General features: G+C 47.5%; 1 protein-coding gene across 5 annotated transcripts in view; it reads left to right on the forward strand.

The window, feature by feature from the left end:
- Positions 1–16,733, forward strand: part of TNIK (TRAF2 and NCK interacting kinase) — a 145,495-nt gene that overhangs the window by 91,372 nt on the left and 37,390 nt on the right. For all 5 annotated transcript variants that reach the window (XM_088523924.1, XM_088523925.1, XM_088523928.1 and 2 more), the window contains exons 9-12: positions 726–804; positions 5,421–5,596; positions 8,459–8,525; positions 10,110–10,314. In XM_088523924.1, the coding sequence (XP_088380050.1) occupies positions 726–804; positions 5,421–5,596; positions 8,459–8,525; positions 10,110–10,314 (527 nt within the window). The remainder of the gene's footprint in view (positions 1–725; positions 805–5,420; positions 5,597–8,458; positions 8,526–10,109; positions 10,315–16,733) is intronic.

The raw sequence follows: 16,733 nt of genomic DNA on the forward strand, positions 1-16,733 counted from the left end.
GCTGCGCTGCTCTGTTTTAATTAACATTTGAATTGGGGGTTGCTGGGATCAGCATCAGCTGGCCCTGTACCAGCCAGCTCAGTACCAGAAACATTGTAGGAGGGTTCCCCTGCTCCGAGGGAAGCAGAGGGACATCAGGGAAGCCCCATGGCAAAGCCAGGGTCCTGCTGCTGGTCACCATGACCCATGGAATAGGAGCTGGACGGTGCGTGAAGACCCCAAACCACCATGTGGCTCCTGGCCAGGCACTGACGTGCTCTGCAGCTCAGGTCCCTGTAATAAAACGGAGACAAGATACAGGTGGGAAAATGGAAGCTCTGCTCCTGTGCAGTAGCATTTTGGTGGCCTGTTGGTGACACAGACAGCAGCACGCTGAATGTAGCTGACATATCTGCATCGTTCTTGGTGCCATATTTTTTGAACATTATGCTGGGACCTTTCTTAGCAGTAAATATAAGTAAAGCTGAGTGTAATGGCATGTGGTGCAGCTGTAACAGTGCTGGGGGCAGACACACTGTTTCGGTGGGAGAAATGAGCTTTCAGCTGTGTTCCAGGCCACCTCCAGCCTATGCCAACTGGCTGGAAGCATCTGTGGAGGGTAAAGTCCATCAAACCCCTCCTGTCCTGTACACCGTTCAACTTGGGTGCTCCTGGAGCCTGCCTGGGGGAACACGCAGGGTCTGCCACACTCTGCTGTGTTTAATGCCTCTTACTGCAACTTTCAGCTCTCTGCGACATGCATCCCATGAGAGCCCTGTTCCTGATCCCCCGCAACCCGGCCCCGAGGTTGAAATCCAAGAAATGGTGAGTCTCTTCCTCAGTCTTCCACTGCTGTAAAGCATTCCTGAAGCAACTTGTTTTTGCAGCCCGAGTGCGCTGGGGTGTTTATTTTGTTTACATTTTTACAGCTTCGAGGGCCCATGAAAGTGTCCAGCATATGGTGAGTGCAGGCTTGGGCCTTGATCTCCTGTAGAGAGTGATTTTGATGTGCACAGGTCACACGCTGTGGGATGACAAGGCTGCTACATGGGCAGCGAGAGCAGCACTCTGACGTTGCCATTTGCAGAGCAGAGTTGACTTTTCCAGGGTGGTTCATGCAGCCTGAACCACATGACACTTTGCTTGGCTCCCCTTTCTTTCCAGTGAGGTTCTGATTTCGAGTGGAAACGTGTATGCGTGCCAAAAAGGGATAGTTTACCTAGAAGGCCCAGGAATGCAGGGATTTGTATGTAGTTTGGGCTTTATTTTAAAATTTTGGAGGAAAAAATACATCACTGTTGGGAAGAAAATGAAAAAAAATAAAGCAGGGTATGCCAATAAAAACCCTTCGGAAACAAGTATTTCTGAAACCCAGCAGATGTTGTTTTGTTACTGTATGTTCTGTACTGATGGAGCAGCAGTCCTTAAAAACACTCCTCTGTGGTTGGTGCTGCCTGCCTGCCCCAGGTTCAGCAGCGATTTTGTCAGGAAAGATCTGCCACATGTTAGAGAGTCAACACCACTGCTTAGTTCCAAATAGGCTGAGTTCATGGAGGTAGAAAGCACTGCCTTATTGCTTCAAATTTAATTAATTATCCCCATGAAGACATGCACAAAAAAGGGAGGATAGTAACTAGCAGGGATTAGAAATGCCAAAGTTCCAGGTATTTTGTTGCTGAGAGAATAGAGGAGCAAAGGGCTCAGAGGCATTTGTATTTGGTGGCTGGTGTTGGGGTTTTGGGGCCAGTTCCCTTGAAACTCTCCCAGGCTTTGACATTTGGCAGTTTGGTTGCCCGGGTCAGCTGGTTTGGTACAAAGCCCGTACGAGATGTTTCTTTCCCCACCAGCTCTGCAATAGAATTAAATTGTTCTCTAAATAGGGTCCTTGCACAGCCTTTTTTTAGGATGCCATTAGTCAGAAAGCTCAGAAAATAGTTTGGACACTTGTTTTCTGCCACATCACCAGTTTCCTGCTTCATTATGCTCTGTTACAGCACAAAATGGATGGTAAGATGATGGAGTTTATTTTTCACACAACTGTGTTGTTTATTCAGCAAAGATTTTTCTCAGCCTCCAGAGAGAGGAGAAGGCAGCTGAAAAAAGCAGCTTTAATTTTGAACAGAAACATTTTCCCCATCTCTGCAAGGTAAAAACGTAACTGGGCTGAAGCTTGTAATTTATTCCCTGCTCTAATATGTGCCTTGGATATTGTGAGCTGTTCTGAGGCAGCCAGAGGATTGCTTGACCCTCGTGCAGCAGGTCTGGCTGTCCCAGATTTGCACGTCTTAAGCTTTGCTTTTCTAGCGAGCAGGACGTGATGGTGCCACAGCTCAGCCCCGAGCAGACCTGAGGCATTTGCTGTTCGAATTTGCACCAGGCCTTGCTTATCTCCCTCTTTTCCAGCCACCTGCACCCTGACCCCCCATCCCACATCGCAGCTGCCCACAGTTTGGGACATCTGAAATCTGCGTCGTGGTTACGGTGGCACCGAAACTTGAGCGATTTGCTGCTTTTCTGAAATCTCCGTGGCAGTTTGCTGGCATTTTCTCTTCCTCACACTGCTGCCCCTGCTCATACCTTTGTGCAGGGTGATTGGGTGGCTTACAGGGCTCGTAGTCGGCTGCAGAGCCTTTCACTGCTGGGCCATCTGCTCAGGTTCAGCCAGGGTCCAGGGCGGCCGAGAGCCTCTCGGTTACAAACTGCGGCTGCGATATCTGTCCAGGCCGGGAGGTTCTGCTCGTCTGCCTGGACACACTTCCCCAGGGAGGAGGTGTGAGCAGAGGGGATGGGAATCTGCATCTGTGTGGGGGAAAGGTGCACGGTGCAGGAGAGGAGCAGCGAGACGCACGGGCACACTGCACTGCTGCCCTTACCCAGCCCCTGCAGCTAAAGCATCGGACCTGGGGAATGGGCTTGGAAAGCATAAATTGTTGGCTCTGGAGGGATGCCAGAGCAGGAGGCTTAGTGGAAAATGGAGAGGAGGATTGTTTTCAAAGTCCTGGTTTAATGGAACTCCAGCTTCAAACTTCTCCCTGCTTTGCGAGTGTGCTACTCGCCTTGTCTCTGCCGCATCTCTGCGAATAAATAGAGATCTGGTCTCCCACAGAGCTGTGCAGAGCGTTCCCAAGGCAGCACAGAGCTGCATCAGTCTTGCAGGTTTGTTAAAATGCAATCTGCAAAAGATCCGGCTGGATTACACTTCCAGACAAAACTTCAAGTCCATAGGAGTTCATGGGTTTCCATAAGAAGAAGCCTCCTCAGCTTTTTGGTATTTTCAGTGAGACACCGAACAAACTTGCTGTCTTTGACTCGGTTTGGGCCGGCCAGGTAGGTCTTGGAGCTCCGTGCAGCCTGGCCAAGGAGGCTCAAGATGTTTGTTCAGCCTCTCTCGGTAACTCTCCAGCAGTCACTGTGCTGTTTTTCACAAGCACAAAGCACTAGAGAAAAGCAAGATAAAGAAGATTCAACGTACAGGGCCTTGCAGGTCAGCTCCTCCTTTCTGCATCCTGTTTTCTTCCAGTGGGACTCAGTCTATTCTTGCTTCTGTGTGCAGCAATGCAGGAAAGTGCATAAAAGTAGGAAGATCATCTTTTTTCTTACTTGAAAGAAATAGTTAATTCACGCAAACACCTTTTAAGTTAAGCAAAACTCCCTGATAAGCAGCAGTGGGCATGGGAGCTGTCCCAAATAGAAGATCCCAGAGAGAAGGTGCTTTTGTTGCTTGTTGAAGCCTTGAACTTGCTTTTAAAAGAATGCTGTGTTTCTCTGAAATTAAAGATTCGTTGTATCATTTTTCTCTTCCAATTAAAATCAGCCAGCAATGAACCTTGATTTCCACCTTCCTGCAGTTCATAAGTAAAATGTAAAAGGCTGAACTTTAGTGATGCTGTTCCCATAAACATTTCATAACTGCCCTGTAAGAAATGACAGAACCTCTTTGTTAATGAAGTGGCATTTGCACTGTGATAGCACTTTTCATCCCAGCAACCAAGGAAGCTTTGCAAACATTTATTTAAGCTTTACAAACCCCAGGAGCTGGAGGAGGACTGGCTGTGTGTGTTACGTGGTTGGGCTGGCTTGCAGCAGAAGGATGAGACACTCGTGTAGAGGTATCGCCACGAACCAGAGCCGGGAGAAACGCGGCGGCTTGTTGGAATCACCCCGTTTTGGGGCTTTCCTTGTGCTGCTGGGTGATTTTGCTGCTCTTGGGCAGTGCCGACTGCCTGCCCTCGTGCAGGGTAACGAGACGGGTAGGTTTTGGATGGCAGCTGGGTGACAACCTGCACACTGCCACTTATGGGGGGAAGCCTTTCCAACTGCATCATTTGAGCCTGTTTGCTGGAGCACTGGGCTGTGCGTGCACAGCTGCCCTCTCCCCAGTCCACATCAACAGAGGAGAGTTGTGTCTTGCAAGTGGATTTTTGAGGAGTGTCACGTGGATTGGCCCTTCAGGAATACACCGAGACATGGTTTTTTTGAGGCAAGGTGGAGAAGGAAGATTTGCTCATTAATAAAGCTGGAGGGAGGATTTAATTGGATCCAGCAGTGTGCTTTATTTTTGCATCTCAATTTGTATGGATTAACACTTAAAAGATAAATCACTTTTAGTCTGACAGCTTAAAAGTAAAATCCCCAAAAGCTTATTGTTTTATTCCTCAATGCAATTCTGTACTATCTGTTGGCTTCTGACATTAATTTACACTCATTTTTCTATTTGCTAAAGCAACATACAGTATAGTGGCCTGTCAACATCTTTCTTTCTTGCAAATCCCTGTTCTCTTGGGTTTATAATGTGGTGAAATTAGTTCCAGGGAAAGTTTTGATATGCAAAACTTGAGGCTAAGGGAAATTTGTTTTTTAAAGATTTGGATGAAATTGTTTCCGCAGCGGTTTAATTTAACTGTTTGCAGAAAGGGCCATTGGTGAGGACTGGGGTGGGGGGATCTGTCATCCACAGCGGGGTTCCTGCCACTGCCCTGGGAGTGGTGACAAATTGCAGCCATTGGGACCCAGAGCAGGGGAGGCCGTGGCACCATGTGGGTCAAAGGGAAGGAAAGGGGAACATTGCTTTGCATTTCCCTGGTTTCCGCTGATGGCGTTTGGCTTTGGTGGATTCCCCAGTGCTATTGACAATTCCCAGCCTTCTCCAAGCTCAGCAGAACCGTGTTTGTCACTAAGGGCACCTGCAAAGCTAAGGCAAGAGGGGCATGGATAGGAGTACACGTGGGAAGATGAGGAGCAGGTAGAGTGATTCGGGTCATGTACAGCAAGGTGGCTTTGAGACCTTGGTAATCATCAACAGAGAAGTTGCATGAATCCTCTTGGAAAGCTCCATCTGAGAAGGAATTGCATAGCAGCAAGTGTTCTTTTTAAATATCCATGAGTTTGTACCTTCTAATAGGAGAATTGATGCAGTTAGTTGTTTTTTCTGTCTGGGCTAGGTCTAAAAAGTTTCAGTCTTTCATTGAGAGCTGCCTAGTGAAGAACCACAGCCAGAGACCGACGACCGAGCAGCTGATGAAGCATCCCTTCATCCGGGACCAGCCCAACGAAAGGCAGGTTCGCATCCAGCTCAAGGACCACATCGACAGGACGAAGAAGAAGCGAGGAGAGAAAGGTGAGTGGGGCAGCAGCGTTATGGGCAGTGTCTGAGGCTTGTGGTGTATTTAGAGGCCCCTAACGCAGACCAAGATGGAGCTGTGCTGGACAAAGCGGAGGAGAAATCCCATGGGGATGCAGCATCTCTGCAGCATTGGCAGGGAGTGTATTTTCAGGGCTGAGTTCATTAAGTGATGTGACTATATGTGTTCTCAGACTGGTTTAGTCAAATAGTCCTTTTATTTGAACATTCTTGTTCTGGTTTAAGGTCAGGTTAATTTGTTTAAACTGAGTCCACGCTGTCTTAACCAAAGTTGAAACCTAAATAAATATCTATAACAAAGCAAGTGGTGTTCAGACAAGGACTACATTATCATTATAGCTAATCAGCGTTGTAAAATCTTGGGTTTTTTTCCAATGAAAAGGGAATCTTATTTTTTGTGCAAATGGTTATTTCCACATGGCTCATTTGAGCTTTGAGTCATTGAAATGGATGCAGAAGATGTACATGTGCATATATACGTACAAGCATATGGAAGGGGGAACATGCGAAGCTAAAGTTTTTTCAGATCACGTGTTTTATGCCAAGTCTTTTATGTATGTGACGTTTAGGCTGCACCAGCAATGTGCTGTGAGCTGTGCAAACGAACATCTGAATAAGATCACAGAATAGTTGAGGTTGGAAGGGGCCTCTAGAGATCATCTAGTCCAGCATGGGACACAGGGTCGCATCCAGGCAGGTTTTAAACATTTCCAAATCACTCTTTACCCTCACACTACTCCTGTTCAGTAAATATTTGGGGGAATACATGGCAAGATCACTTACAGTTGGACTTTGTGTGCCTTCTACATATCAAAATACTGCTTAAAACAAATGTTACGAATACCTAAAGCAATTCAAACATAATTGGAACAAGAAGAATCAAACAGCAATACTCTGGAGTGGGCCTACACACTTTGTTTCCTTTCTGAAATAAACTGATGGAATTGCATAAATTGATGGAATGAGAGTTGAATAGAGAAAAATATACCAAAAAGAAGTGAGAGGACAACAAGAGGAAATAAACAGGGAGGTGAAGGCACCAGGTGGGGCCCTGCTCACATGGAAAACCATGTTTAGACACACTGTGAGGACAGACATCTGGAGGGTATGGACAGAAATGACCTCCCTGCAAAGCAGGGACAGCAACAGCTCTCAACTACTGCAGAAGATGTCCTAAAAAGGACCATGTTTTCCTTCTGATTGCGTAACTCAAAATAATTCTACCTCCTTCCAATAATATTTCATAAAAATACTGAAAACGTTTTCGAGAAATGTAAAGCAAGTGAAGGGCATTTCTTTGTAACCTCTAAGACTTTCCATATTCTATGAGATTCTCTTAATTTATCACTCCTAACATGCCTTTTTAACTTTCCTGTACTCTCTGTCCTACTCCCCCTGTTTATCCTCAGTCCTACTCCCAGTGTTTACCCACAACCCTACTCCCCCTGTTTATCCTCGGTCCTACAGCTCCTGTGTACCCTAAGTGCTCCTTACTCCCCATGTTTACCTCAGTGCTAATCCCCATTTTTCCCCTTGGTCCTACTCCCAGTGTTAACTCTCAGCGCTACTCCTCCTGTTTACCCTCGGCCCTACTCCCAATATTTACCCTCACTGCTGCTCCCAATGTTTACCCTCAGTGCTATTCCTCCTGTTTACCCTCGCTGCTACTACCCCTCCTTTACCCTCGCTGCTATTCCCAGTGTTTACCCTCGCTGCTCTTCCCCCTATTTACCCTTGCTCCTACTCCCCCTGTTTACCCTCAGTGCTGCTCCTCATTTACTCTCGGTGCTACTCCCCTTTTCCTGCGTTCCTACTTCCCCTGATTACCCTCAGGCCCACTCCTTGCCCCTAAGCAATGCCATCTACTAGGGATAATCTGTTTAACTGACTTTTTTCGGTGACCTCTCTAGTCTTTCTTGAAGTCTTCTGCAAGGAAGATCAGAGAGCTAAAGGAACTTTTTAAAGTATTCTGTTTCTTGTGAACTGAATTTTAATTCGGAAGCTCATTTGTAGAATCTAGCCAATTAAGATATTGCTCTTTCTCTCCTTTTACATAGCAATGTTAATTTTTCATGTGTACCTTCCAGTTCTTTGTAACCGATTTCAGTACAATCAAAACAATAAAACTGAATCTTAGTTAAGTATTAAATGTGTTTAGTGTAGCAAATGAAGGTTTTACCCTAGAGATGGAGAGTAATTGGATAAATGCAAGCCTTCCTTTTTCTATCATTCCGTTCATCTGATAAAGAGTATATCCCAGTAGAAATCACAGTATGTAGCACAACACAGTAATTGAGCTTTTATGTAGATATCTTTACAGCTGGGAAAATACCGTGTGGATTTGTGCAGGAATGGTGGAACATGTTCAGGGAGAGAGAGGTTCATGCCTTCAGAACAGCAGTTAAATCCCACTATCCAAAGCTGGCGGCCCCAGGAGCTCGCTGAGTGTTGTGCCTGTAAGAACATGTCTGCAGGAGGAGGCCGCTCGTTGTGTTTGGTGCGTTGGTACCATCTTTTATTGAGCACCTTGATTTTGGCACCTTCTGTCTTTCCATCAAGCCCCTCCTGATCTGGACACCATTCCCCGTGGTGCTGGCGCTGGCAGGCGGCATTCCAGTGGGGACCACAGTCCTCTGCAAGCCCTGAAGGCTTCCCTGGCTTTGCAGCCTCCCCTAGGATCAGCAAATGGAGAGACAAAAGCTGGAGAACAATATTGGCTGTTCTTGGTGATGCTGGGGGGAAAAGGGTTTTCAGTTCTCTTTTAGAGCGTTCGTGTTTCAAGCATCAGGAAAACCAATGAGCCCAGTAAAGGGCACTGATAAGCAATTATGTTCCTAGATGAGACAGAGTACGAGTACAGTGGAAGTGAAGAGGAGGAGGAGGAAAATGACTCCGGAGAGCCCAGGTAAAAAATCAACATTTCATTTCTGCCCTTCTATTTTTTTAACTCTGTATAAAATTGGATTGGATTATATGAACTAGAAATGGAAAAAGAACAATTTGATCATCAAGCTCACCCCATGAAAGAACAATTTATCTCCCCTCTGTTAGATGATGAGTGGTATTAAGCTGATGCTACCTTAGCCAAAAGGTTGAGAAGAAGCAATAACCCATTTTTTGTGGGATTTGTAATGCAGTCTGTTAATGTCCCAGGAATGCAGTGGTTGCCCATGTTCACTGATGGACAGCTCTACTTGGTGGCTTTGAAGCTGCAGTGGCCTCACAGGTGATCTTTTAAGATGCAGGATCACTGTGGGATGCGTATTTGATGGGAGACGGGACGACCAAAGCCCTTTCCCACCAGCACTGGCCTTTCCCCTTCTGGCATCCAAGGTGCCATCCAAGGTGCTTCATTTAAGCCAGCTCCGTATCCAGCCTGTTTTGCCAGAGCTGAATTTTCTTTTCCATATGATGATACATATGATGCAGCATAAGCTGCCTGCTTGAATATGTTGGCCATAACTGAGCAGAGCCAGGCTACTGTAGTCACAGGGGTGAAGAATCACTCTCTCACCCAGTACTTGCTGCCCAGCGTGTCAAGACGCTGATAAACATTTGTGGCTACTTGTGTGGATCTAGTCTCTAAAAACGTTCCCTTAGCTCTTTCTTTCTTTTTTCTTTTTCTTTTTCTTTTTTTTTTGATAGACTGTGTGTGCAAAATGAACTGCTTGTGCAAATGAGCTTGCAGATAGCAAACTGCTTGTACAGAGCAAACCACTTGGCTCCCATGTGCAAAAACTTGCAGATGTGTGTGCTCACATGAACTCTGCTGTGAGGAACTACACATGTGAGCACTTAGATGTGGGGGCAAAGCAAGCTGAAATCCAAGAAGAACCTTGAAAATATGATTTTTTTTATTTCCAAGTATAGCTCTGTATCTACGTGTAACTTTTCATCATGAAACCTTTCCAGTTGCTGCTGCAAGCATAATAGGGTTTTAATTCTTTTTCTTTGATGACTTTTTTAAGTCATTGCAATTAGCATCAGGTTATTCCATTATTTCACCGAGATAATGTAGTGTTTTAATAGCTGGCAGTGATTCACATAAAATGCTCCTTGTGCACAGCTAAATATAGTGTGTGCCACTGCAACATAAGAGACTTTGCTTAGAAACTTAGTGTGAAGGAAACCTTCAGCAGGGAAATGTCTGGCAAGGCTGTGAGGAGCAGGAGGGTTCTCTGCATTCCCAGCTCGCAAGCCAAGTCTTATGGCCAACAGCAAAGAGTTTGGGGGGAATTTCTTCAGAATTTCTCTTTTAGAAAAGAGTTGGGAGGAAAAGGTGAGGTGCATTTCATATCACAACAGACAGGGGTTGTGCTCTCCTGCCCAGACACTTGTGGCTCCTTCCTTGCCTCCATCCGCTGTTGCCCAAGCACTCCCAAATGGCTTATGGGGAAAGGAGGACAAACCTGAAAAACACCTAAATTTCTGCTAACAAGGAGCTTAAAGGGGTCTGTGGGAACTTCTGTGCTGCTCCTCTCCCGTGCAGCTCCATCCTGAACCTGCCCGGCGAGTCGACACTGCGGCGGGATTTCCTGCGGCTGCAGCTGGCCAACAAGGAGCGCTCGGAGGCCCTGCGGCGGCAGCAGCTGGAGCAGCAGCAGCGCGAGAACGAGGAGCACAAGCGGCAGTTGCTGGCCGAGCGGCAGAAGCGCATCGAGGAGCAGAAGGAGCAGAGGAGGAGGCTGGAGGAGGTAGGGGCCGCAGCCAGGCCGGAGGCAGCAGGCAGAGGTTGCGCTTGGGCTGAGTTTGAGGGACCTCTGATAACGGTTCCCAGAGGAAAGCAGCTTCGAACAGACCCTGTCCTCGCCTCTCTGGGAGGTAACTGGCAAACCAGACCACAGTGATGCACTGAACAAAAGCCCCTCTTGATCCGTTACCTATCCTGGCTTCCAGCCACTCTCCTCACCGTGGTAGATAAGTGCTGCCAGCTCTTCTGAAGGCAGCGGGGTTTGCTCACTGCAAATGAACCCCCTTGAATACCAAACTCTAAAGGGTGACGGGAACTGCTGAGCAGTCTTAGTCCGATATTGGTGTGGTTGTTGTGCTCAGTCTGCTTTGTGCTAAAATCCAGGTGAGCAAAACTCTAATCGGGCCAGGGACTTAGCAGGTTAGTTATCTTTATTTGTTGCCATGGCCTGTGACATTTGAGAAGAAGCTGAGGAGCTGCTGTTCACCTTTTCCGAAGTTCTACATACTGCTTATGTCCCCTTTAATCTCTGTTTTCAACTTCAGGCCTTTCAGTCTTTGCCAGTTACAACAGTTTCTCTTAGAGGAAGGTGCAGATTCCTGCCTGACTTGATCCATATGTGCCCTAAAGCATAAGATTTCATTACCTTTGTCCTAACATATCAGCTGCAAATACTATTGGTCATAAAATTATCCACTCCATTGAAAATCTGTCTGTGGTGTTTGACGGGGTGGCTTTGGGTGTCCCTGCGTCACCCAGCCTGGCTGCATGGAGCGCTCGCTTTGGTCTTAGCCTCAAAGACCTTGAATCAGAGAAGTCCACAAAAGAGGAAGGGGTTTCCCCTGGCCTTAGATTGCTGGTGTGGTTTTGCACAAAGCAGCCCATTGCCTCACGCTAAAGTCATCCCAAGAGTCTGGTTGAAGGGTTCATACATTAAGTGTAATTAAATTAGCCTTCCAAAGAGTTCACCGATATGTCTGGAAGAAGATTTGCACTAAATGGATTGTTAGAGCGGCCCCCTCCCCATAATTGGAACAAGCCAGAGAGCCTGCTAGGTTTAACCTAGATCTCCATACGCTTTCTGGGTTTCTGTGCAATGGGTAGTACCCCCAGGCCGGGAGCCCAGACGGGGCCGAGCTGCAGGCAGCCGCCTGCGCGCGGCCCTTGGAGGTGGCGCTGCTGGAGCCCTGCGGGGCTAACGCCAACACGGGGCACGTCACAGGCCGAGCATTTTTCAGTCTGGTAAACATGTAGGTCTGCGATGCTGGCGGTGAATTGTAGGTCAGGCTTCTCCTCCCCTCCGCAGCGACAACGGAGCCGTGCTCAGAGAGGACGAGGCTGGCACGTGCGCGCGCCTCAAATCCCTCACCCCGCTGCGTGTTTATCTAAGGACTAGCGTAAGGAAGTTGGGCTCTTGCAGCCTAAGCATGGGCTTGCTGCGAGCAGTATAGAAGTGGAACAAGAGCCGAATAAAAGCAGACACCAGATTAGCTGAAATCCTGTAATGAATACAACACTTACCAGTGTATTAATATGTTCTCTTCGCATAGAAGAACGTCGCTCAACGTCGCTTGCTGCTTCCCAGGCAGGTTTTGAATGTAGGACTCTAATCCTCCTGCTAAGCCGGGTGAGCTCTGCCCGGAGCTTGGCTGTTTTCCCCTTGCCTTTTCCCCTCGTCATTAGAGGCTAATGTCCCCATACCCAACACTTAAAATCAGTGCTCTAAAAAAAAAAAAAAAAAAACTCTTAGCTGCTGTAGGAAACAGAGAAATAGTAGTAGCAGTTTCCTTCTATTCCTTCTAGCCTGACTTTTCCTGCACTAACTTTACACTAACTTGAGTCAACTCTTGTCTCTGGAGTTACCCTGGTTAGTGGGAAGCGAATTTGCTCTGTGCCTCTTTACAGTTTGACTAAGAGGGCAGTGCAAATAGCTCTCATAGGCAGCACTGCACCTACACATCCCTGGGAACAGAGACCCAGGGAAGGTTTGGGTTACTACCTTTTTTGAAGTAAAGCTGACCTTTAAAACCCAGTGGAGCATCCGGGACAAATAAACACTCAGAGCGCGTGGTTTTTGGGGCTCCTCAGGCAGCCTCTTTAGTACTGTCAGACGTGTCACTGTGTTTGCAGCAAGAGCTGTGACTCAGAGCAAAGCGCCGTGAACACGGCCAAGTTGCCTGAGTGAATCAGCGACACGCAAGTGCAGTGCTGGAAGGATTGACTTAAGAGGATGCAAAGCTCAGAAGTGCCTGGAGTTCATTTGTATTGGAGATTCCGAGTAAAAGAGTTGGAGGAAGACTAATAAATAGGGTAGCTAATCCATTGCTCTGCCAGTGAAGAACTTCTGTGGATTTTCTTTCGTTTTGTCCAGTCTTGTTTTTACATTATGCCAGAGAGAGAACCTCTGCCATTTTTGTTTTCCCACCCAATAGGGCTTGCAACCGAGGAAGTCTTTTTTTTCCTCTCATCCTGATGTTCCTAAGCCAGGATTTCTGAACATTTCACAAAGCACATACACAAAGTACATCTCACTTCGGGGCCTTTCTGTCAAAATCCAGTATCTCATGATGTTGCTGCAACAGTAACATCAAATATATCCATAAGAGAGTAAAGGTGTCTGCTTGTCTGCATGTCTCAGTGGGGTGACCACACTGGCAGAGGTCCACGGGTTTATAAACTGTATTGGTCCAGAGATTTTGGTACCTGCTTTTGTTCTGAAAGGAAAGCAGGAAGGCCTAAGGGCAAAAGGGAGCTCCGTGGTAAGGCTTTCCTTCACTATTTTTTGGGGAACAGCTGCAGAAAGTTCATCAGATAAAATCAAGATAGGCCCCAGAAATGACTGCAGAAAAATAAAAATTAAAGAACTAGGGAATATCAGTAGTTCAAATAGCACTAAGCAAATATTCATGTTATGCAGCATGGTGACTCGGCTTGACTATATTTTGATCTTTCCCTATATATGCCATTCCGTTCCGTTCCTATATATATCATTCCCTAATAAGGCCTCCATCTGCTCCTGGCACAGAAGGAACCTTGCTGACTGGGTTTACGAGCAAAGCCCTGGCTGCACAGCAGGAATAGCACACCCTGCTCTCAGGAGCACGAGGGGTCCTGCAAGACAGATACCTGTGCAGACCCTTGGTGGGAATGGGCAGATAGTCAGGGAGGATTTTACAAAACATTTTTATGTCATGTTGTGGATTTTTTTTTCTTTTCTAGGCAGAAAACAAAGGTCAGATCTTTACAGAGAACATACAAGACAATTGTAAGCATTTAATCATCTTGCTCTTTGCATGTTCAGTTTATTTCAGTGCGATTATAGGAGCTAGATGTTCAATGGATAAAAAAAAATAGCAGCGATTCCATTAGAGTTTCACCAGCTAAAGCAAAGATCATCTGCTGGAAACTCTTTTAAAGCAGAGCACAGAATTTCCAGCAATTAACCACGGATCAGCTTTGGCCAGCTAAAATTATGGTTGTTATATTCTGCATTTGCAGGTATCTTCTGGCTTGTAGGAACATTTGCCTTAGTGTGACAGCCTCCCCGCAGAGACAGGGATCATGGTGACACTGCAGGGACCCTGGACACAGTCCCCTCAGCCACGTGCAAGGGAAGCTGCTGCATTACAGCATGTCCCACAGCAGACACTCGCATCTCTCCAGCTTTGGTTTGTATATGAAGCTTGCAGAGCTCAGGGCTTTCGACGCAGGAGCCTTTTCCTGCATGGACTCTCACGTCTGTCCCTTCATCATGATCCCAGATAAAAGTTCCCACAACATTTCGCAGCATATAAGGGTCCCATTTGCTGTGATTTGAAGTTCTGACCCAGTTTTTCTACAGTGGGAAGCATGTCTCCGTGCTCCAGTGCTTGGTGCGTCAGAAAAGATGATGTTCCAGGCATACTCACTCTTTCCCTGGTGGCTGAGATAAATGAGCCCATCACAAAAACGCAAGCACCTAGAATATTTGTTTTCATTTGTTACTTGGAATTCCCCATCCGCTGCCTTTCTGGCTCTTGCGCTCCGGAGCGGGAGCCAAGATTTCCAAGAGCTGCTCCTTGCGGCTGCCGGTCGCAGGAAGGCTCCGACCTCGCGCAGCTTCATGGTTCTTCTCGCTCCTAAATGTGTCTGGGACGGCAAAAGGAACGTGCTCCTTTGAAGTCCATGTTTCATCCCAGACCTTCAAGGGCCTTCCCACTGGAGGCTTCGCCTTCATGTGTCTTCCCTCATCCATATTTAAAACCTGTCATTTCTGGTGCAGCACAAAGATCCCATTCTAGAGTACAAGGTGCTACATAGAGCTTTACCTGCAGAGTTATATCAACACGCTCCTAATTAATTGGTGTTTTTGCTTTGCATGGATAATAGATCTGGATAGTGTAAATATGTGTGGTAGATGCAGGCTTGGAGAAACCCAGGAATTTCACCCTCATGTGGAAGGGGAAAAAAGAGCAGGAAAAGGAGGAAAATGAAGAGAGGCACCTGCATCTTTCACCTTGTTTTTTCAGCTGCTTCTCAATGATTTTAATGCCCACGTATTGCTGCGTGCTTTGGTGCATGCTGGCAGCGACGACAACGGGCCGAGCGGAGGCGGGTGAGGAATGTGTGCGGTGCCGGAGGCCGCGCGCCCTCCCTCCTCGTGCCACGTCCTCCCCAGCTGTTTGCCAGCTGCAGAGGCCGGGCAGCCCCTGGGAGGCAGCTGGGCGCATCAGGGACTCTGCGGAGAGCAGCCTTTAGGTTGTTTAACTAAATTCCCTTGTAAAGTGACCATGACAAATGGCCTGCTTGGAGCGTGATGTAAAGTGACCATGACAAATGGCCTGCTTGGAGCGTGACGTGACAGCAGCGCTGAGCGCTGGCAGGAAAGCGCAAGGCAGCTCTGCATTCGTGGCACAAGTGAACCAAGAGCAGGGGTGCAGAGATCCTTGGAATATCCAGGAGAGCAGCTGGATGCTTCCCAGCTGTGGAAGGAAGCCATGCCCAGGGCAATCGGCTCCCAGTTCTTGGATTTCAGTAGGTGTGGAGGAGGCTGCTGGTCAGACTTGTGCTAATGGAGAGAGCAGGAGTGGGGAGGATCATCGAAGCTGCTCTGGGTGCGCTTGCCTGGAAGGGTGGGAGCTGCCTCCACTGGGAAAAAGGAAAGGCTTTCCTCTTCCTTGCATGGATTGGCTTTGTTTGCTGGATTGAAAATAAAGCAGATGGGTAGTTTTTATGTGGGCAGTAGCTGTGGCATTCAGGGCCATGCCTCCTGCCTCAAGCCCAGCCTGGTGCACTGGGTTAAGGAGCATGCTGTTGTAGAAAAAAGCATAAAAACCCAACCCGCTCCCCGCAAAAAAAAAGGTGAGATAGGCACAATGGGTGGAAATTCCAGTTAATGGACATTCAGGCAGTTAGTCCAGAGCTGCGTGCCCTGTCTGCAGGGCTCACTGTTCTCTGAGGCCCAGGAGTGTTATCCGAGCACATGGAAACAGCGGCCGTCACCGCCAGTTTCCTCCGAGGAGGCCACAGGAGTGCCGGGGGAGTTAGGAAATCCCGTGTGTCATCGTTAGCGCAGCCGAGCCGCCACATCCCGGCGGCACATCCTGCAGCTCCTCGCACAACCAAAATAGCGGCGTGTTGGCGCCGCGCTCGAGAAGGACGCGCGTACGCCGCGAGTAACACATGCGTCTCCAGCGAACGTGGGCAGTGCCGCTGCACGCGCGTGCCGTGGGACACCCCGGAGGCTGCAGCGACAGGTTTATTTCTGGTTGGATGCGATTTTCCTTCCTCCAGCAGAGTTAAACGGCGCTGATAAATACGGCTATAGATGACACTAAAGCTGTGTTCAATCTCTAACGTTAAGCTAGAGACATCAGCTTCTCTGAGCAAGTCCTCTATGGGCATTACCTTTGCAAGGGAAGGTATGAGTAAGGCAGGCAATGACTTCCATGCACTGTTATGTGGGGGTGTCCTTAAAAATTAATTTAAATATGTATTTTCTATATATATATATACACATATATATGTGTGTATGTATATATATTTAAGTGTGTGCGTTGTATATCTCTCTGTATTTATATATCTCAGATCTATCTGTCAGTGCAGGTTCACTGCATAGCAACAGTTTAAAGCCTGTGCCTTTTTGTCAGCTCAGGCAGCTCCTTGGGCACCATAGTCAGTTATGTATTTGAGACCTACATACGGTTTAGCAAACGTGCTGCATTTCAAATCCCTTCAGTGCCTTCCTCGCCCTTGCAGCCTGCTCAGTCACTGTGTATCTGCAGAGGCAAAAAAATGTCTGATTGAGGGGGAAAAAAAAAGAAAAAAGGACCTAATCTTCTATGCTTCAGTGCGTTGCCTCCCATTAGTGCTGCATGCCTGCGCGGTGCAGCAGCCGGGGAAGGTACCGCAGGCCGCAGCGTCCCCGTCACCAGCGCCTGCATT

This window comes from Tinamus guttatus, unplaced genomic scaffold, assembly GCF_059628265.1.
Source record: "Tinamus guttatus ecotype Peru unplaced genomic scaffold, ASM5962826v1 Tinamus_guttatus_pri_ptg000198l, whole genome shotgun sequence".
NCBI lineage: Eukaryota > Metazoa > Chordata > Aves > Tinamiformes > Tinamidae > Tinamus > Tinamus guttatus.